This window comes from Chlorocebus sabaeus, chromosome 13 (genome assembly GCF_047675955.1).
Source record: "Chlorocebus sabaeus isolate Y175 chromosome 13, mChlSab1.0.hap1, whole genome shotgun sequence".
NCBI classification, from domain to species: Eukaryota; Metazoa; Chordata; class Mammalia; order Primates; family Cercopithecidae; genus Chlorocebus; species Chlorocebus sabaeus.
In genome coordinates this window covers 78,429,150-78,452,556 of record NC_132916.1, presented here as the reverse complement: position 1 = coordinate 78,452,556, position 23,407 = coordinate 78,429,150, and the positions used below count along the sequence as shown (strand labels likewise).

The 23,407-nt window shown below is 38.0% G+C and overlaps 1 protein-coding gene across 3 annotated transcripts in view; it reads right to left on the bottom strand.

The window, feature by feature from the left end:
- Nucleotides 1-11,065: 11,065 nt before the first annotated feature.
- The window catches only part of TAB2 (TGF-beta activated kinase 1 (MAP3K7) binding protein 2), a 91,013-nt gene continuing 78,671 nt past the window's right edge, over nt 11,066-23,407 (bottom strand). For all 3 annotated transcript variants that reach the window (XM_073022564.1, XM_008006697.3, XM_038002280.2), the window contains one exon: nt 11,066-13,109. In XM_073022564.1, coding sequence (XP_072878665.1) covers nt 12,967-13,109 — 143 coding nt within the window. In that variant the 3' untranslated portion in view covers nt 11,066-12,966. The remainder of the gene's footprint in view (nt 13,110-23,407) is intronic.

Below are 23,407 nucleotides of genomic sequence, written 5' to 3'. Positions count from 1 at the left end.
AGTCTCCAACTCCCAGCGCCAGCGACACAGAAGACCGGTGATTTCTGCATTTTCAACTGAGGTACTGGGTTCATCTCACTAGGGAGTGCCGGACAATCGGTGCTGGTCAGCTGCTGCAGCCCGACCAGCGAGAGCTGAAGCAGGGCGAGGCATCGCCTCACCTGGGAAGTGCAAGGGGGAAGGGAATCCCTTTTCCTAGCCAGGGGAACGGAGACACACAACACCTGGAAAATTGGGTACCTCCCACCCCAATACTGCGCTTTAAGCAAACGGGCACAACAGGAGAGTATATCCCACACCTGGCCGGAAGGGTCCCACGCCCACGGAGCCTCCCTCATTGCTAGCACAGCAGTCTGCAATCTAACCACAAGGCAGCAGCGAGGCTGGGGGAGGGGCGCCAGCCATTGCTGAGGCTTAAGTAGGTAAACAAAACCGCTGGGAAGCTCGAACTGGGTGGAGCTCACAGCAGCTCAAGGAAACCTGCCTGTCTCTGTAGACTCCACCTCTGGGGACAGGGCACACCTAAACAACAACAAAAGCAGCAGAAACTTCCGCAGATGCAAACGACGCTGTCTGATAGCTTTGAAGAGAGCAGTGGATCTCCCAACACGGAGGTTGAGATCTGAGAAGGAACAGACGGCCTGCTCAAGTGGGTCCCTGACCCCTGAGTAGCCTAACTGGGAGACATCCCCCACTAGGGGCAGTCTGACACCCTGCACCTCACAGGGTGGAGTACACCCGAGAGGAAGCTTCCAAAGCAAGAATCAGACAGGTACACTCGCTGTTCAGCAATATTCTATCTTCTGCAGCCTCTGCTGCTGATACCCAGGCAAACAGGGTCTGGAGTGGACCTCAGGCAATCTCCAATAGACCTACAGCTGAGGGTCCTGACTGTTAGAAGGAAAACTATCAAACAGGAAGGACACCTACACCAAAACCCCATCAGTACGTCACCATCATCAAAGACCAGAGGCAGATAAAACCACAAAGATGGGGAAAAAGCAGGGCAGAAAAGCTAGAAATTCAAAAAATAAGAGTGCATCTCCCCCGGCAAAGGAGCGCAGCTCATCGCCAGCAACGGATCAAAGCTGGACGGAGAATGACTTTGACAAGATGAGAGAAGGCGGCTTCAGTCCATCAAACTTCTCAGAGCTAAAGGAGGAATTACGTACCCAGCGCAAAGAAACTAAAAATCTTGAAAAAAAAGTGGAAGAATTGATAGCTAGAGTAATTAATGCAGAGAAGGTCATAAACGAAATGAAAGAGATGAAAACCATGACACAAGAAATACGTGACAAATGCACAAGCTTCAGTAACTGACTCGATCAACTGGAAGAAAGAGTATCAGCGATTGAGGATCAAATGAATGAAATGAAGCGAGAAGAGAAACCAAAAGAAAAAAGAAGAAAAAGAAATGAACAAAGCCTGCAAGAAGTATGGGATTATGTAAAAAGACCAAATCTACGTCTGATTGGGGTGCCTGAAAGTGATGGGGAAAATGGAACCAAGTTGGAAAACACTCTTCAGGATATCATCCAGGAGAACTTCCCCAACCTAGTAGGGCAGGCCAACATTCAAATCCAGGAAATACAGAGAACGCCACAGAGATACTCCTCGAGAAGAGCAACTCCAAGACACATAATTGCCAGATTCACCAAAGTTGAAATGAAGGAAAAAATCTTAAGGGCAGCCAGAGAGAAAAGTCGGGTTACCCACAAAGGGAAGCCCATCAGACTAACAGCAGATCTCTCGGCAGAAACTCTACAAGCCAGAAGAGAGTGGGGGCCAATATTCAACATTCTTAAAGAAAAGAATTTTAAACCCAGAATTTTATATCCAGCCAAACTAAGTTTCATAAGTGAAGGAGAAATAAAATCCTTTACAGATAAGCAAATGCTTAGAGATTTTGTCACCACTAGGCCTGCCTTCCAAGAGACCCTGAAGGAAGCACTAAACATGGAAAGGAACAACCGGTACCAGCCATTGCAAAAACATGCCAAAATGTAAAGACCATCGAGGCTAGGAAGAAACTGCATCAACTAATGAGCAAAATAACCAGTTAATATCACAATGGCAGGATCAAGTTCACACATAACAATATTAACCTTAAATGTAAATGGACTAAATGCTCCAATTAAAAGACACAGACTGGCAAACTGGATAAAGAGTCAAGACCCATCAGTCTGCTGTATTCAGGAGACCCATCTCACATGCAGAGACATACATAGGCTCAAAATAAAGGGATGGAGGAAGATTTACCAAGCAAATGGACAACAAAAAAAAGCAGGGGTTGCAATACTAGTCTCTGATAAAACAGACTTTAAACCATCAAAGATCAAAAGAGACAAAGAAGGCCATTACATAATGGTAAAGGGATCAATTCAACAGGAAGAGGTAACTATCCTAAATATATATGCACCCAATACAGGAGCACCCAGATTCATAAAGCAAGTCCTTAGAGACTTACAAAGAGACTTAGACTCTCATACAATAATAATGGGAGACTTCAACACTCCACTGTCAACATTAGACAGATCAACGAGACAGAAAGTTAACAAGGATATCCAGGAATTTAACTCATCTCTGCAGCAAGCAGACCTAATAGACATCTATAGAACTCTCCACCCCAAATCAACAGAATATACATTCTTCTCAGCACCACATTGCACTTATTCCAAAATTGACCACATAATTGGAAGTAAAGCACTCCTCAGCAAACGTACAAGAACAGAAATTATAACAAACTGTCTCTCAGACCACAGTGCAATCAAACTAGAACTCAGGACTAAGAAACTCAATCAAAACCGCTCAACTACATGGAAACTGAACAACCTGCTCCTGAATGACTACTGGGTACATAACGAAATGAAGGCAGAAATAAAGATGTTCTTTGAAACCAATGAGAACAAAGATACAACATACCAGAATCTCTGGGACACATTTAAAGCAGTGTGTAGAGGGAAATTTATAGCACTAAATGCCCACAAGAGAAAGCAGGAAAGATCTAAAATTGACACCCTAACATCACAATTAAAAGAACTAGAGAAGCAAGAGCAAACACATGCGAAAGCTAGCAGAAGGCAAGAAATAACTAAGATCAGAGCAGAACTGAAGGAGATAGAGACACAAAAAACCCTCCAAAAAATCAATGAATCCAGGAGTTGGTTTTTTGAAAAGATCAACAAAATTGACAGACCGCTAGCAAGACTAACAAAGAAGAAAAGAGAGAAGAATCAAATAGATGCAATATAAAATGATAAAGGGGATATCACCACCGACCCCACAGAAATACAAACTACCATCAGAGAGTACTATAAACACCTCTACGCAAATAAACTAGAAAATCTAGAAGAAATGGATAATTTCCTGGACACTTACACTCTTCCAAGACTAAACCAGGAAGAAGTTGAATCCCTGAATAGACCAATAGCAGGCTCTGAAATTGAGGCAATAATTAATAGCCTACCAACCAAAAAAAGTCCAGGACCAGATGGATTCACAGCTGAATTCTACCAGAGGTACAAGAAGGAGTTGGTACCATTCCTTCTGAACTATTCCAATCAACAGAAAAAGAGGGAATCCTCCCTAACTCATTTTATGAGGCCAACATCATCCTGATACCAAAGCCTGACAGAGATACAAGAAAAAAAGAGAATTTTAGACCAATATCCCTGATGAACATCGATGCAAAAGTCCTCAATAAAATACTGGCAAACCGGATTCAGCAGCACATCAAAAAGCTTATCCACCATGATCAAGTGGGCTTCATCCCTGGGATGCAAGGCTGGTTCAACATTCGCAAATCAATAAACATAATCCAGCATATAAACAGAACCAAAGACAAGAACCACATGATTATCTCAATAGATGCAGAAAAGGCCTTTGACAAAATTCAACAGCCCTTCATGCTAAAAACGCTCAATAAATTCGGTATTGATGGAACGTACCTCAAAATAATAAGAGCTATTTATGACAAACCCACAGCCAATATCATACTGAATGGGCAAAAACTGGAAAAATTCCCTTTGAAAACTGGCACAAGACAGGGATGCCCTCTCTCACCACTCCTATTCAACATAGTGTTGGAAGTTCTGGCTAGGGCAATCAGGCAAGAGAAAGAAATCAAGGGGATTCAGTTAGGAAAAGAAGAAGTCAAATTGTCCCTGTTTGCAGATGACATGATTGTATATTTAGAAAACCCCATTGTCTCAGCCCAAAATCTCCTTAAGCTGATAAGCAACTTCAGCAAAGTCTCAGGATACAAAATCAATGTGCAAAAATCACAAACATTCTTATACACCAGTAACAGATAAACAGATAGCCAAATCATGAATGAACTTCCATTCACAATTGCTTCAAAGAGAATAAAATACCTAGGAATCCAACTTACAAGGGATGTAAAGGACCTCTTCAAGGAGAACTACAAACCACTGCTCAGTGAAATAAAAGAGGACACAAACAAATGGAAGAACATACCATGCTCATGGATAGGAAGAATCAATATTGTGAAAATGGCCATACTGCCCAAGGTAATTTATAGATTCAATGCCATCCCCATCAAGCTACCAATGAGCTTCTTCACAGAATTGCAAAAAACTACTTTAAAGTTCATATGGAACCAAAAAAGGGCCCGCATCTCCAAGACAATCCTAAGTCAAAAGAACAAAGCTGGAGGCATCACACCACCTGACTTCAAACTATACTACAAGGCTACAGTAACCAAAACAGCATGGTACTGGTACCAAAACAGAGATATAGACCAATGGAACAGAATGGAGTCCTCAGAAATAATACCACACATCTACAGCCATCTGATCTTTGACAAACCTGAGAGAAACAAGAAATGGGGAAAGGATTCCCTATTTAATAAATGGTGCTGGGAAAATTGGCTAGCCATAAGTAGAAAGCTGAAACTGGATCCTTTCCTTACTCCTTATACGAAAATTAATTCAAGATGGATTAGAGACTTAAATGTTAGACCTAATACCATAAAAACCCTAGAAGAAAACCTAGGTAGTACCATTCAGGACATAGGCATGGGCAAAGACTTCATGTCTAAAACACCAAAAGCAACAGCGGCAAAAGCCAAAATTGACAAATGGGATCTCATTAAACTAAAGAGCTTCTGCACAGCAAAAGAAACTACCATCAGAGTGAACAGGCAACCTACAGAATGGGAGAACATTTTTGCAATCTACTCATCTGACAAAGGGCTAATATCCAGAACCGATAAAGAACTCAAACAAATTTACAAGAAAAAAACAACCCCATCAAAAAGTGGGCAAAGGATATGAACAGACATTTCTCAAAAGAGGACATTCATACAGCCAACAGACACACGAAAAAATGCTCATCATCACTGGCCATCAGAGAAATGCAAATCAAAACCACAATGAGATACCATCTCACACCAGTTAGAATGGCAATCATTAAAAAGTCAGGAAACAACAGGTGCTGGAGAGGATGTGGAGAAATAGGAACACTTTTACACTGTTGGTGGGATTGTAAACTAGTTCAACCATTATGGAAAACAGTATGGCAATTCCTCAAGGATCTAGAACTAGAAGTACCATATGACCCAGCCATCCCATTACTGGGTATATACCCAAAGGATTATAAATCATGCTGCTATAAAGACACATGCACACGTATGTTTATTGCGGCACTATTCACAATAGCAAAGACTTGGAATCAACCCAAATGTCCATCAGTGACAGACTGGATTAAGAAAATGTGGCACATATACACCATGGAATACTATGCAGCCATAAAAAACGATGAGTTTGTGTCCTTTGTAGGGACATGGATGCAGCTGGAAACCATCATTCTTAGCAAACTATCACAAGAACAGAAAACCAAACACCGCATGTTCTCACTCATAGGTGGGAACCGAACAATGAGATCACTTGGACTCGGGAAGGGGAACATCACACACCGGGGCCTATCATGGGGAGGGGGGAGAGGGGAGGGATTGCATTGGGAGTTATACCTGATGTCTATGACGAGTTGATGGGTGCTGACGAGTTGATGGGTGCAGCACACCAACATGGCACAAGTATACATATGTAACAAACCTGCACGTTATGCACATGTACCCTAGAACTTAAAGTATAATAATAATAATAATTTAAAAAAAAAAAATCTTTTTTTTTTTTTTTTTCCTGAGCAGTAAGTCTGAACAGTGGGCTTAAAATAATTCAGTAAACCATGTTATAAACAGATGTGCTGTCATCCAGGCTCTGTTGTTCCATTTCTGGAGCACAGAGAGCGTATATTTAGCATAACTCTTAAGAGCCCTAGGATTTTTGGAATGGTCAATGTGCATTGGCTTCAACTTCAAGTCACCAACTGCATTAGCCCCTAACAAGAGAGTCAGTCTGTCCTTTGAAGCCAGGCATTGATCTCTCTTCTCTAGCTATGAAAGTCCTGGATGGCATCTCGACACCTTCTTCCACCTTAAGGCTGTTTCATCTACATGGAAAATCTGTTGTTTCATGTAGCCACATTATCTTAGTTTGATCTTCTGGATAACTTGATGTGGCGTCTACATTGGCACTTACTGATTCACCTGGCACTTTTATGTTATGAAGATAGCTTCTTTCTGTAAATCTCATGAACCAACTTCTGTTATTGTCAAATTTTTCTTCTGCAGCTTCCTCACTTCTCTCATAGAATTGAAGAGTTAGGGCCTTTCTCTGGATTAAGCCTTGGCCTAAGGGAATGTTGTGGCTGGTCTGACTTTCTATCCAGACGATGAACTCTCCGTATCAGCAATAGGCTGCTTCACTTTCTTATCACTTATGTTCACTGAAGTAGCACGACTAATTTCCTTTGAGAACTTTTCCTTTGCATTCACCACGTGGCTGTTTGGTGCAAGAGGCCTAGCTTTCAGGCTATCTTGGCTTTCAACATGCCTTCCTCACTAAGCTTAACCATTTCTAGTTTTTGATTTAATGTGAAAGATGTGTGACTTTTACTTTCACTTAAAGTTAGAAGCCACTGTCAGGTTATTAATTGGCCTAATTTCAATACTGTTGTGTCTCAGGGAATAGGAGGCCCAAGGAGAGGGAGAAAGAGAGGGGAATGACTGGTTGGTGAACAGTCAGAACACACACATTGGCTGGGTATGGTGGCTCACGCCTGTAATCCCAGCACTTTGGGAGGCTGAGGCAGGCAGATCATGAGGTCAGGAGATCGAGACCATGTTGGCTAACACGGTGAAACCTTCTCTCTATTAAAAATATGAAAACTTAGCTGGGCGTGGTGGCAAACACCTGTAGTCCCAGCTACTTGGGAGGCCAAGGCAGGAGAATCACTTGAACCAAGGAGGCGGAGGTTGCAGTGCACCGAGATTGCGCCACTGCACTCCAGCCTGGCAACAGAGTGAGACTCCGTCCCAAAAACAAACAAAAAAACACATATTATCAAGTATTGGTTAAGTCTCACACAGACATGGTTCAAATATCAATTAAGCCTTAACGTGGATATGCTTCGTGGTGCCGCAGAACAATTATAACATCAGAGATCACAGATCACAAATCATAACGAATATAACAGTAATGAGAGTTTGAAATATTGTGAGACTCACCAAAACGTAATACAAAAGACACAGAGGTACATGCTGCTGAAAAAAATGGCACCAATAAATTTGCTCAATGCAAGGTTACCTCAATTTGTAAAACCTTCAATTTGTAAAAAACACTTCTGTGAGGTGCAATAAAGTGACACACAATAAAACAATGCATGTCTGTATCTAAGTGGAGAGGTCAAAGTAGCAATGAGTGCCCAGTGGGCAGAAAATATAGCAAGTGCTACGAGAAAAGGTGCAGTTTGGAAAGGTCTCACGATGGTGACCCTTGATCTGATCACTGGAAGTTAAATTTAAGTACAAAGACAAGGCAAATGGCATGGACAAAAGTACACTGGTGGGGGAGGTGCAAGGCCTATTAAGGGAAGTGATCAGACCAATTTAGTTTTAAGAGGGCTCTGTTGGAAAGTAATGATCCTGAAGAGATGGGTAAGGAACAAACAAGTGTTACAAGTAAGCCCAGTGAACAATGGGGAAATAATAAAGATTTCTGAACAGGAGCGTGGGCATAGTGTTATTTCTGTAATATACTCTAATCTAGCTGCAGTGTGCAAGGAAAGAGTAAGAACTTGGAATCAATTAGGTCACAGTGTGAAAGGGACAAAGCCTACCAACAATCCATAGATGAGTTCAAAGGTGAAAATTAAAAAAAAAAAAAAAAAAAAATCTGTAGCCAGGTGCAGTGGCATGCATCTGTAGTCCCAGCTACTTGGAAGGCCAAGGTGGGAGGACAGCTTGAACCCAGGAAGAGGCTCTGTAGTCCCAGCTACTTGGAAGGCCAAGGTGGGAGGACAGCTTGAACCCAGGAAGAGGCCAGCCGAGGTAATGTAGCAAGACTTTGTCTCCAAAGAACAAAACCAAAAACCACTGGAAAGCATTTCCATGGTGAAGATATGGCGGTCTTTGTTCACGGCTATGAGGATCAATAAACACTTCTAGAATAAGATCAGTAAGCTGTATTCGTTCCACGTCATGTCAGAGGAAGGCTACCCTCAGAAGAGGAAGAAGGGAGTAAAGAACGGAATCCGTAAAGAGCAAGGCACTAGAGAGAAGTGTGCTTTGGGTTCATTTTAGGCTTAAAACAAATATGCAGACATGCAAACACTACACTAAGTTATTTGTTTATCCTGGAGAAATAATTTGCTATACTCCATCATAAAATGTACATTCTTTAGACAGCTGAACATATAATAGAAATATAAACATACCTAATCTTCAGGTCAGCCTTCCAAAGTTTAATCTTTTCAAAGCTACCAACCTTTGACATTGAGGGAAAAATTCAATCTCAGTGATTGAAACATCAAATTCTGATCCATTGAGATGTGCCTAGACCAATTCAGATAGATAGTAAACTTACCTGTTAATACTGTTGAGAGAAAAATACTTCAAAACCCATTCATGTAAAAACACGACCCACTTTTAGGACAACGCAGTTCCTAGTCAGAGAGAAGGGGTTGGCTCAGATGATAGTTTTACATTAATCCTTACAACACCCCTGTGAGGTGGGTTTAGCATTAATCTAATTACCTTCGTTCCACAAGGAGAGGCAATACAAGCAAGGAACTGTGCCAGGATTACAGAGTAAATCCATGAAGACATCTGAAATCACAGCATTTTGGGCCATGAGGATCACTTGAGCTCAGGAGTTGAGGCCAGCCTGGCCAACATGGTGAAACCCTTTCTCTACCAAAAATATAAAAAAAATTAGCCAGGCGTGATGGCGTGCACCTATAATCTCAGCTACTGGGGAGGTTGAGGCAGGATAACTGCTTGAACCCGGGAGGCGGAAGTTGCAGTGGGCCGAGAATGCTCCACTGCACTACAGCCTGGGTGATAGCGTGAGACTCTGTTTCGTAAAAAAAAAAAAAAAAAAAAAAAAAAAAAAAAAATTGGTTTTCTTAGGCCTTTTCTCTCAGTTGTCTAATTGTATTTTCAGATGGAAACAATACAAATTAAAATGCAGCTAAGCCATTTCAAGTAAAATGGATATAAAATTGAAGCACCAAAAAAGCTGAAGCCAAAAATATATTCATCTGCCATACGGAAATAGAAGTACTTTGTGATATTATATGGGAAGCTATGCTGATATCCAGCATATAGTTATTAAATCTGGAGCAGTCCCTGGTGCCACTACGTTATTTTCTAGGGCAATATGGCCAACTTCCATTACTCATGGGCTGAATATTTTATCTTTCTTTTTTTTTTTTTTTTTTTTTTTTTTTTTTGAGAGAGCTGTGCTCTGTTGCCCAGGCTGGAGTGCAGTGGTGCACTCTCGGCTCACTGCAACCTCCACTTCCTGGGTTCAAGCGATTCTTGTGGCTTAGCCTCCAGAGGATCTGGGACTACAGGCGTGTGCTGCCATGCCTGGCTAATTTTTGTATTTTTAGTAGATGGGGTTTCCCCATGTTGGCCAGGCTGGTCTCAAACTCCTGGCCTCAAGCGATCCACCCACCTTGGCCTCCCAAAGTGCTGGGATTACAGGTGTGAGCCACTGTGCCCAGTCTGAATATTTTATCTCATACTGTTTACCTCTTAAACCTATCCTTGCTCACTAGAATTGCTTGTCAACATTATGTTGGGATAGAGAATACTGGTGACACGTCAGCTAGTTTTGCTATTTATAGCTGCTTTAATAAGTTTAAAGCTAACAATGAGTTTTGGACTACCCGTGCAGCTGATTTTCTGCATAATTTCCCCAATATAAAGTTAATTAATATTAGATCAAAGGCAACACAGGTTGGTCATTTAAACAAAAATTTAGAAAGAAAAATAAAATTTCAAATTTTTTTTCCCCATAAATATCCACAGTGTAACACACATCTTCGTCTAAAGTATTAGTTGTCACAGGAGGCATTTGGCTGACATTTTGTTAATATAAAAATTTTCCTGAGAAGTCTAGTTTACATGAACTGCGAGTTCCTCTACCTCCGAACCCCAAATGACCAACATGTCCAGTCCTCATATTCATTGACAAAGAGTATTTCCTTCCCATTAAAAGATCACTTAAGGAAGACCTTTCTACAACTGCATCATGGCGACATCAGCAAATGCTAGTTTGTTCTTTTCAGCCTGAGAAAAACACCTGAGATTTTGTAATTTTTTGAAAACTGTAAATATAAAAGTTCTCTTCAAGAGAAGCACCACCATCCTCATGAACTGCATTACACATCAAGGGACAGAACTAATATTAACGAAGTGTTTACTTCAGGTTAAATGGTCCCATAAATCACATTTGTTTTTAACAATGGGGTAAGTTTTGAAAAATCCAAAGGAAATTAAAGGGAAAGCTATCACAAACTATGAAAAAAGAAGTCTAGGGCAACTGATAAAAATACTCCAAGAAATGCAGCTGAATGTCATAATGTCATAAGGAAACTCTAGAGAAGAAGTTTTCTCTGATTTCCATTAATGTTTAAATGATCTGATGTATAAATTATCTCCTGTCCCACAAACTGAAAACAAGTCACAAAATCCACATTAGAATATAAGTTTTTTAATTTTTATAAATAACTTATCTGTTACAAAGATAGTTTACCCAGCTAAATCACAAAACCATCAACTCAAGATATCCAAATTACGTTTTATTAATAAAACAAGTAAAAACTGATTTATCAATCTTCACATAGAACTGCAGATGAAGCTGAAAAACAAGGCCTATTTTTAAAATAAAATGCATCAAACCTAAGGGCTTTGGGTCTACGGTTTAATTACCTAGGATTGTCTTATTTCTTCCCATATACAAAATGCAAAGCCTGAAAGTTAAGGCTCTGACATTCATAGAGATCAACTTTAATAATCCCATTTAAAACACAGCCACTTGCAAACATTTACAGTGGGTGATAGTCTATATTATCTTCCATCCTTTGCTCTATTTCAGCACTTCCCTTAGCCCCATTCTAAGCACTCATATAATTTCATAATTCTGTCTTTTTAAATGCATACTGTTATTTTTTCTTGACTTCATTTAGTTATATACATTCCTGATCATCTGAATATTTATTTTCCTTACAAAAATATATCATCAAAATAAAGAGATGCTTGAGGTTGCTTCAGTGTTCAAGTTTGCTTGTTTTTCTTTTTTTCCAGCTTTTCTTCAGTTGTCCTAAATATGGCTAGCCTTGTTTTATAAATACACATGATACTGTCACCAAGTCAGGATTAGAAATGGACTGCCCCAACAGTAAAGCATTTAAACTTCTCTTCAAAAAAAGGGCTGTAGGTACTGCTGCTGTTGGTGGTTTTGAGACTGTACTTTCCCAATAACAATCGCTTGTGCAAGTTCTGTGGGACACCAAGCAGATGAAGTTTAACCTTGTTGTTCTGTCAGTGGGTTAAAAATATCTTTTGTTTTAAGCTTCCCTGTGGAAGACAAAACACTGTGTTGTGTCACCCACTGCTCAAGTCAGTATTTAATGTGACCTACAGACATCACTTCTGTAATATCATCTGCAATTCACTGTGCAGCATCTCCCTGTCTTCACACAACATTGGAACTCATGAGGGCAAAGTACAGAATAAGTAGAGGAAAGTTATTCTGTGCATAGTTTCATCTCATTAATGCTTTTTTATTTTAAGGCATTGTTCCTCTCAGGTAAGGCGTAAAAAGGGACATGATCGTGCTTAATTACTAAAAGGAAAAAAGAAAATTAGTTAACAAAAGGCTATTACACTATACATATAGAAATATAAGAAAATAATCAAGAAAAGAAATCACTTAAAGCAGACTCGAGAGATCTGTACAGTAGGAAAAGCTTTGGGGGTATTTCACTGCACATTTGTACAGACAATGCATGCTGCTTTCCTTTGCATCTTTAGCCCCTAGATGCTGGCTTCACAGAGTGGAGACGTGTTCAGGGAAGACAAAGACAAGGCCAAGAGTACCACAGATTTCTGAAGTTCTTCCCCTATCCAATGGCACTATGCGGCAGCAAACAGTTCTTAAATAGTTAAACCTTGTTCCTTTTCTTCATGTATGTAGTGTTTCACTGAAAGCTTTACAAATAAAACAAGCTATCATTCTATTCCTTCCTCCTGTCAAAATTCAGTAGTGACATGAGGGGAAAAAAGTAATGGGAACACCTAGGCGTTAACATATTGAGAATTATCCATAATAGGATACTGGTAACACTGTACACAGTTAGGCAGTGGGCAACCAAGTCTTTTAGCAGATTACTTTTCATGTGATGAATTTCAACTGCTCATGACATTATACTGAGGTATTATTAGCTCTGTGGACTGACATTTAACATTAGCACAACACCATCTTGTCACACCTTCAATTTGACAAAATCCTATGTAGCAGTGAAACTTTTTCCCGATGACAGACAAGTTTCTTGAAATTTAGATGTGGTTTTAGAGAAGATACAGGGCCATTTGGCTCAGAAATGCCTGGGCATCTCACACTGTTCACAGCGAATTAAGGCTGGATGGTTCAAAAAAGTACAGGCAGTACAATTCCACTGAGCTCCCTCATCATCTTCTGTGTCTTGAGTCTTTGGTGTTTTGATGATGGACCTTTGATCTGTAAGAAAGAAAAGAAATTGTTTTATAAGTAAGAAATCACAAAGTCTAAAAAATTACAGACAACTTTAAACACCATTTGTAGTGCACAGCCTGAGGCAGCTTGCTCCCTAAATGAGGCATCTAGCTGAAACTGACACACATGCTTGATCACTACCAATCTCTATCTAGTTGGCACTTCTCCCTCTGGGAAATACAACATGAACATGATGTAATCACCTCCGTATCTCCTTAAAGGAGAAAACAGCATCATTATCTCCAATTTATAGTTGAAGAAAGGGTATCTAATTGCAAAGATTCCCATAATACTACTCAAGATTGTAAAAAGGTGTCCTGCTGCAAAACAATACTGTCACTGCACGCAAGTCTCATTAAAGTCAGAGTTTCGTTTCCCACTGCAGTAGTATTTATATTTGTTTTCTACCAGACAGGGAAGTTTTTTTGTTAATTCATGTTCTCTATCTGCCAAAAATGTAGGCCTTGGATGACACAAATAAAATATAAACTAGTATCTAACGTTTTATCCACAGACTCTGGAGAAGTAAATCTATATAAAAATTTTACCATACTTTATTTTTAAAAATCACATTTGGTATCGTAGAGTAGAAAGAACACTAGAATTGACAGTTGTGAGAACGGAGTTCTGTTCCAGGCTCTGCTGCTAATTCCTGAATATTTTGCTCCATGATCTCAGATAAGTCATATACATTGTAAGTCTCTTTGTTTCTTACTTATAAAATAAAGGTCACTGGAGCTCTAAGAGACCAATGTTCTAGAATGTTTATATGGATAGTGGTATCTTAAATACAGAGAATAATTATATTCCTCAAAGATTGTCTCTAACAAGCGATCACATTTATAAAACTACTTTTAAAAATTTGGGTCGCACAATGAAATTAGAACAGTATTCCTACAAATTAATTTTGGGAGGTTTAAAGTAAAAGGAGCATGCATTGTTGAATTTTTCTTGTCAAGGTTATTAATTCAAAGCATCAAACCTATGTTAAAACAATGTACATTAATATGCAAATTCTACTTACCCTACTGATATCTTTTCTATTTTAAAAGAGAGACATTGTAACAAGTAGATAAAAATACAGAAGTCAAATTTTATGACAAATTTTAAATAATTAAATGATATTTGGTACTCTGTATCCCTTTAGCACACCTTTCTTACTCATTATATAGAAATTTTCTTGCTAGGTCCTCAACTTTAGGTGTTGGCTTTCCATTGTCACAATTTTTGCCACATGCACAACTAACTTGAATAGTATCTATACAGTATTTTCCCCAAACTGAATAATTTTAAAACAAACATCGAATTAAGTCTTATCCTAAGTAAAAATATCTAAAAAAAATCAAGGATCTGACAATACCAGTTACTATGCCCTGAAACACATGAAAAGAAATACATTTTAAAAAACTTTGACTTTTTACCATGTAAAATCATTTCACATTCCACATCTGGAAAACATTTTACAGAATAATTGTTTTAATCTGGGGATCCATCCTACTTATTAGAATTTTGGTCTCAGGCATTAGAAAACATTTTCACCTAGCACATTTTTAGTAAAACCTTGTTGATTCTGTTTAACTACAAAGGTTAAAATTTTAGGAAGAGTGACCATAAAGAAGTACCTTTTTACACTTCAATGTATTATTAAATGCCAGCATATTTTTCATTATTTAAGTAATATCTAAGGCAATCAATAAGGGATCTACAAATTTTTTTTTTTTAATGAAAAATCTCCAATGTTTTCTTATAAACTCACTTGGTACTTAGAATTATGAATTTTTTTTTTTTTAATTAGAGGTGTTTGGAAACTAAATAACCAAAAAATCGGAAAAAAGAGGAAATCAGATAACAAATAATGGTCTAAACACATTTAATTTTAGCTGTTAAAAAAAATCTCTACATTGTGAAGCAGAACTGACTTCAAGGACTAAATAAATTTCTATTCATGAAGTTAATGTGTATTTTAGCCTTACTGCAAAAAATTATTGATTCCTTATTTCTCCCAAAACAGCCGGCATACAAACTTCTATCTTTCATGTAAAAACTTTTAAGTAATGGATGTTTTTATTGGACCTTTCATATTTATTATGGAAAATTTCGAACATATATAAAAGTAGAGAGGATAGCAAAATGAACATGTACTCATCCTACTTCAACAACTGTCAAGACCAATTTTATTTCACTTATGTGAAGTAACAGATTATTAATAATCTGAAGTAACAGATTATGTTGAAGCAAAACAGGAACCTTTTCATAAGAAAAAATTCTTATTTTTCAAAGAGTAGGAAGATTGTATTCAGGAAACTCATTCAGTGTCTGAAATACACATCTTGCATATTTTTTAAAGAGTTAGTGCTTATACCGCTGTCATCTCTATTGCTTTATTCAATTAACATCCAAATAGCATCTAATCTCTGAACATTTGCTTACTGTGTCAAATGCCCTAATCTCAATCTGATCCTCTGTAATAACTGTTCATTGTATTCTAGCTATATTTAAAAACATTTAAATAAAATATGAGGACAGAGCTACGTCTAATTATACATAAAAAAGCAGGCGGCTGGGTGCGGTGGCTCAAGCCTGTGATCCAGCACTTTGGGAGGCAGAGGCGGGTGGATCACCTGAGGTCAGGAGTTCGAGACCAGTTTGACCAACATGGAGAAACCCTGTCTCTATGAAAAATACAAAATTAGCTGTGCGCGGTGGCGCATGCCTGTAGTCCCAGCTACTCATGAGGCTGAGGAAGGAGAATGTATCTAACGTCTTATCCACAGACTCTGGAGAAGAGTAAACTTTGTTGACAACTTTTCTTTCACTTTTTTATTGGCTTTGTAAAACTAAATGAGCCTTAGTATGGACACCAAAATTACCATAAAATAGATTTCAAAATGCTGGAAACATGAATTGTCAAATAAAGAGCCTATAAACCTTGAAAATAAGTTGAGCAAACATCCAACCATTTTCTAATCTTTGGGTAAAAACCATGATCTTTGGTAAAAACCATTGAATCTGGGAGGCAGAGGTTGCAGTGAGCCGAGATCGCAGTGAGCCGAGATCGTGCCATTGAACTCCAGCCTGGGCAACAAGAGCTGAAACTTTGTCTCAAAAAAATAAAAAATAAAACCAACAACAAAAAAATGAAATAGAGAACAATAAATGAGAATGTGAAAGGAGAATGTGAAAATTCTTGTAACAAACTGAAGACCAGTAATATACTAGTTCTTCCTTGTTCCCATTTCTTTTTTTTTTCCTGCAATAAAACTTTATTGACAAAAACAGATGGCAGGCTGGATTTGGTCCATGGGTCACTGTTTGCCAGCCGCTCTTCTAAAACCCAATTTAACATGGTATTCCTACCAGTATGTAAGCATGTGAACAACTGCCTGATTTGTAAAATGTTTTTCTCAACCTCTCCTTTTCCTCCCCTATGTAAGGCACTGAATTTCTCAATGACAGTAACCATACATTTTTTTTAGGGTGTCCTGTTCAGCTTCACAGGAAAAATGTACATTTTCCTGTCCACAATTCATAGTTTCCTATTCCTACAAACCATGTTTCTTACGAAGGAAGAAGTAACACAAATAATTTTTATCTCTGAAGACATTTGAAAATATAAACATATGTGGAACAAACTGTAAGTCTGGAGTATTTGTTGCAGCACACTAGTGAGGATGATGTAACCCTATGAGTGCTGACCTGATTCACCATATGTCTGCTGACTTCCAGAATTTGTGTGAATGAAAACTGTTGTTTTGCTGTCTTTGTTTTGTCTCCCCCACAACTTTATTGATGTATAGTTGACAGTTAAAAATTGTAAACTGTACAACCTGATGATTTATGTATACACTGTGAAATACTTATTACAGTCGTTAATTAACATATTCAGCACCTCATATAGCTTATCTGCCCCCAACCCCACTGTGTTGAGAACACTTAAGATCTCCTTTAGCAAACTTCAGTTATATAATAAACTACTGTTAACTAGTCACACTGTTGTACACTAGATCTTCAGAGTTTATCTTATATAGTTGAAACTCTGTACCCCTTTGACCACAATCTTTCCATACCCTCTTCTCCCAGCCCCTGGTAACCATCGTTATGTTCTCTGTTTCTAGGAGTTTGACATTTTTGAATTCTACATATAGGTGAGATCATGCAGTATGTGTCTCTCTCTGGCTTATGTCACTTAGCATGACATCCTCTAGGTTCACCCATGTTATCACAAATGAAAGGATTTCCTTCTTTCTTAAGGCGAATAAATATTCCACTGTGTGTGTGTTATGTGTATACTGCTCACGTTTTCTTTATCCATATACAGACATTTATGTTGTTTTCATATTTTGGCTATTGTGAATAACGCTGAAAGGAACATGAGTGCAGATTATCTCTTTGAGATACTTACTGAATTTCCTTTGGATATATGCTCAGAAGTGGGATTGCTAGATCATAAAATTTTAAAGTTTTTGAATCTCCGTACTGTTTTTCATAATAGCTGCACCAACTTACATTCCCATGAAAGTGTACAAGGGTTCTCTTTTTTCTATGTCCTCATCAATGCTTGTAATCTTTCACCTTTCTCATAGTAACCATTCTGATAGGTTTGTAAGGTGGTATCCCATTGGGTTTTAATTTGTATTTCCCTGATAATTAGTGAGGTTGAGTACCTTTCAATATACCTGTTGGCTATCTGTATACTTTCTTTTGAGAAATGTCTATTCTGGTCCTTTGCCCATTTTAAAATCTGGTTATTGGTTTCTATTACTATTGATTTGCATGAGTTCCTGATACATTTTGAATATAAACCCTTTAGGAGTTACATAGTTTGTGAATATTTTCTCCCTTTCTGAAGGCTGTCTTTTCACTGCTGATTATTTCCTTTGCTGTGTAGATGCATTTTAGTTTAATGTAATCCCACTTGCCTATTTTTGCTTTTGTTGCCTGTGCTTTTTGTGTCATATCCAAAATATTACTGCCTAGACCAGGTCAAGAAGCTTTTCACCTATGTTTTCTTCTAGGAGTTTTATGGTTTCAGTTCTTATGTTCACATTTTTAATTCATTTTGAGTTTATTTTTGTATATGGTGTGAGGTAATGATTCAATTTCATTCATCTGCATGTGAATATCCATTTACTGAAGAGACTATCCTTTCCCCATTGTGTGTTCTTGGCACCCTTGTCAAAGATAAGTTGACCATAGATACATCAATTTATTTCTGGGGTCTCTATTCTGTTCCACTGGTCAGTATGTCTGTTTTTATGTCAGTACCATACTGTTTTACTATAACTCTGTAATATTTTTAAAAATCAAGGAATGTGATGTCTCCAGCTCTGTTGTTCTTACTCAAGACTGCTTTGGCTATTCAGGGTTTTTTCTGGTTGCATATAATTTTAGGATTTTTATCTGTTTCTGTAAAGAATGCCACTGGTATTTTGATAGGGATTACATTGAATCTGTAGACTACTTTGGGTAGTAAGGATGTTTTAAGAATATTAATTCTTTCAATCCATGAACACAGGCTATGTTTTTATTTATCTGTGTCTTTAATTTCCTTCATCAATGTTTTACAATTTTCAGTGTATTCCTAAGTACTCTTCTTCTTGCTACTGTTAATGGGATTATTTTCTTGATCTCCTTTTTTTGATAGTTCCTTGTGTACAGAAACACAATTGACTTTTGTACATTGTTTTTGTGTCTTGCAGTTTTACTAAATTCAATTATTACTTTTAAAAGTTTTTGGTTGAGTCTTTAGGGTTTTCAACATATATGATCATGTCACCTGCAAACAGATAATTTTACTTCCTCCTTTCTGATTTGGATACCTTTATTTTTCTTTTCTAATTGCTCTGGCTAGGTGATGTGGTTTGGATGTTTGTCCTCTCCAAATCTCATATTGAAATGTAATCCCCAGTGTCAGAGGTAGGGTTTGGTGGGAGGTGTTTGGATTGTGGGGGTGGATCCTTCATGAATACCTTGGTGCAGGTTTCTCAATAATGAGATACTGCTCTGAGTTCAAGAAAGATCTGGCTGTTTAAAAGGTGTGGCACCTCCCCCCATCTCGTTCACCATGTGACATGCCTCTGCTTGCTTGCTTCACCTTCTGCCATGAGTAAAAGTTCCCTGAGGCCTCTCCAGAAGCTGAGCAGATGTTGGTGACATGCTTCCTGTACAGAAAGCATGTGGATGTCCGTGACATGCTTCTTGCAGAACTGTGAGTCAATTAAACCTTTGTTCTTTATAAATTACCAAGCCTCAGGTATTCCTTTACAGCAACACAAAAATGGATACTACATTAGAACTCCCTGTCCTACACTGAAAATAAGTGGTAAGAATGGCACCCTCGCTTGTGCCAGATCTCAGTGGGAAAGCTTTCGGTTTCCTCCATTGTTATATTACCTATGGGGTTTTTATATATGGCCTTTATTCTGTTAAGTTCCTTCCATCTATATCTATATCTATATCTATATCTATATCTATATCTATATCTATATATTTTTTTAGACAAGAGTTTCGTTCCTGTTGCCCAGGCTGGAGTGCAATAGCGTGATTTTGGCTCATCGCAACCTCTGCCTCCCAGATTCAAGCGATTCTCCTGCCTCAGCCTCCTGAGTAGCTGGGATTACAGGCACTGGCCGCCATGCCAGGCTAATTTTGTATTTTTAGTAAAGATAGGGTTTCTCCATGTTGGTCAGGCTGGTCCCAAACTCCTGACCTCAGGTGATCCACCCGCCTCGGCCTCCCAAGGTGCTGGGATTACAGGCATGAGCCACTGTACCCGGCCTGAGAGTTTTAATTATGAACAATTGCTGAACCTTTTCAAATGCTTTTTATACATCTATTAAGATGACTACATGGTTATTCCTTTCATTTTACTTCAATGTGTGTGCTGTATCACATTAATTGATTTGTGTATGCTGAACCATCCTTAAGTCCCAGGGATAAACCCCACTTGGTCATGGTGTATGGTCCTTTTAATGTGCTGAGTTTGGTTTGCCAGTATTTTACTGAGGATTTTTTGTGTTTATGTTCGCCAGGAATATTGGTCTGTAGTTTTCTTTAGCTGCAGTGTCTTTGTCTGGTTTTGGTACCAGGGTGAGGCTGGTCTCAGAATGAATTTGGAAGTGGTCCATCTTCTCATTTTTGGGAGAGCTTAAGAAAGGTTGGTATTAATTCTTGTTTGAGTGTTGACAGAATTCACTCATAAAGCCATCTGGTTCCGGACGTCTCTTTGTTGGGAGTTTTTTTTTTTTTAAATTTCTAAATCCATGCTGGGTGTTTGTTGGGAGATTTTTGATTACTGATTCAATCTCATTTGTTATTTGCCTATTCAGGCTTTCTAATTCTTCTTGATTCAGCTTTAATAGGTGGTACGTTTCTAGGAATGTATCTTTTTTCTAGGTTATCTAGTCTGTTGGCATAAAATTGTTCCTAATATTCCCTTATGATCCTTTTATTTCTGAGGCATCTGTTGTCTCCATTTTCAGTTCTGATTTTGTCTTCTTTTTCTCTCAATTTATCTAGCTAAGGATTTGTCAATCTTATTGATTTAAAAAATCACCTCTTAGTTTTACTGACATTTTTCTGTGTTTTTAAATCCTCTATTTTTTGCTGTAATCCTTATTATTTTCTTCATTATGTTAACATTAGGCTTAGCTTGTTGTTCTACTAGTCCCTGGGGTATAAGTGAGATCTTTTTTTTTTAAACGTATGTATTGTCTCTATAAACTTATCTCTTAGTACCGCTTTTGTTGCATCCCATAGGTGCTGGTATGCTGTGTTTTCATTTTTGTCTGAAGATACTGTTAAGATTCCCTTTTGATTTCCTTCTTGACTCAAATGATTATTCAAGAGTGTGTTTAAGTTTCCACAAATTTTCTGGTTTTCTTGCTGTTACTGATTTCTAGTTTCATTCCACTGTGGTTAGAAAAAAATACCTGGAATGATTCGTATCTTCTTAGGTTTGTTTAGACTCGTTTTGTGAACTAACATATGATCTATCCTACAGAATGTTCCGTGTGTGCCTGGGAAGAATGTGTATTTTTTTTGCTGTTGGCAGAGAGTTCTGTGTTTGCTATATCCACTTGGTTTAGCATTTTGCTCAAACCAGCTGTTTATTTGGTTTCCGTCTGGATATTCTATAATATTGTAAGGGGGATACTGAAGTCTCCTACTATTGCTGTCAATTTCTGTCTTCAGATCTGTCAATATCTGCTTTACATATTAATGTAGTCTGATGTGGGGTGTGTATATATTTACAATTTTTATATTTTCCTGTTAAATTGATCCTTTTACCATTATATAATAATCCTTGTCTCAACAGTTTGTCTTAAAAATCTATTGTTTCTGATATAATTATAGCCACTTTTGATTTCTTTGAGCTACCGTTTATATATAAAATCTTTTTCCATCCCTTCACTTTCTGCCTGTGTCTTTAAATATAAAATGAGTCTCTTGTAGATAGTGTATTATTGGATCCTGTTTTTATTTTTCTTATTTCATTTTAAACAAACAGTTTATTTAAACAAGAAGCTTGACTTGAAGGGAAAACTTTCTAGGATTCTTTCTTTTTTTTAGAGTAATTTAGCCCTACTTAAAGACGGATTGCCCTACATGTAACAGCTACATACACAAAAGTTATAAAATTGTCCTTGGTTTTACAATGATAAATGAAAAACACTAAAATCCTCCAATTGAACAACATATATGAGTTTTTTTTGTTTTTTTTTTTTTGTTAAAACAGTAAGAGCAAAATAACTTAGGAGCTGAATGAACATGCCACTAATGGAGAAAGGCGGTATTTTCACAGAATCAGTATTTTTTCCCATCCTGTCTCCACTTGATGTCAATCAAAACATACTATTGGCTGTTTGGTTTGAAGAAAAAAGCAATATGCTTGTGCACATATACCAGTTACGTCATGTATAATAAAGGAATGTGGAAGGGGAAAAAAAGAATAAACTATACTCTAGTAGTCAGAATGTGGTGGAACCAAACTGCAGTTTTCTAATTGAGAATGTAATAATCGTGGTCTTTAAAGCACAGCGTTCTGGAGTAAAGAAGCTGTGCAGGTGTGTCTGTTCCACTGATTGATTGGCCATCAAATCGGAATCTGATCTGCTTCACTGACAATCCCTGTCGTTCACAATAGGCTTTCATTAGTTTACTAATTGGTGTATGCCTCTTAATCTTAAACACCACCACAGAATCATCATGTCCCGCCACCTTCAAATTAATATGATCCTTGTTCTCAGTCTTGATTCCTTCTGTGGGCTTTTCGTCAGCCATGGAGAGCACCGGAGTCTCCTCAGCTGCTGCTTCACAAAAGAAATGGCAAGTCCACAACTAACGAGCACACAAGCAGCAGCAGGAGCAGCAGGAGGTGACAGTGGTAGATGAGGGAGAGGGTGTGTGCACGTCATGGGCTCCCTCCCCTCCCACTGTGTGCACTAGCAGGAGTTCTTGGGGCCTCCCGTTGGCTGCTGCCAGATCCTGTTTTCAAAATCCATTCATACAAACTCCTTGTGAGTGGCGAGTTTAATCCATTTACAGTTAAGGTAATTACTGATAAGTGAGGACTTACTATTGCCAGTTTGTTGCTTCCTGTCTATTTGACAACTGTTTTGCTCCTCTTTTCCTCTTATTGTCTTCCTTTGTTATTTGATGACATTTAATCGTGATTTACTTTGATTATATTTGGTTATACTCTTCTATTTTAAGTTGATAACAACTTCAATTGCATACAAAAATACTATTTTATCTTTACAACCTCCACCCACCCACACTTATGTGCTCTTGCAGTTTGCTTCTTTAACAAATTTTTACCTTTTAATTAGAGTTGAAAGTAAATTATATACTACAGTTAAGTGTTAATCTATATATATGTCTATATCTTTACCTTCAGCAGTGATATTTATGTACCTGTTTCCATTTCTATGCATATTTTAATGCCTGGATCAAAACACACAGATATACTTTGACATGTCTTAGTTTGGTGTGCATATATTCTGAGAATATCAATGATGTAAAATGATAGAAGGTAAAAAACTATTCATCTGGAATTTAGGGTATTTTGATTACTTAAAGTTATATATAAATTAAACTGAATATTCATGGGGGGAAAAAAAAACTTCCCTAAGGTATCTTCCTTACCATTTGTCTAAGGTTTTAAATGATACAAATTTTAGTACTTAATAATTTTTTTTAACCAAGACTTGCTATTATTGGTTGGGAGTGTATAGTGGTTCCTAAGCTCGTGCAATATTACTCTTAAAAAGCTAAGAATATTA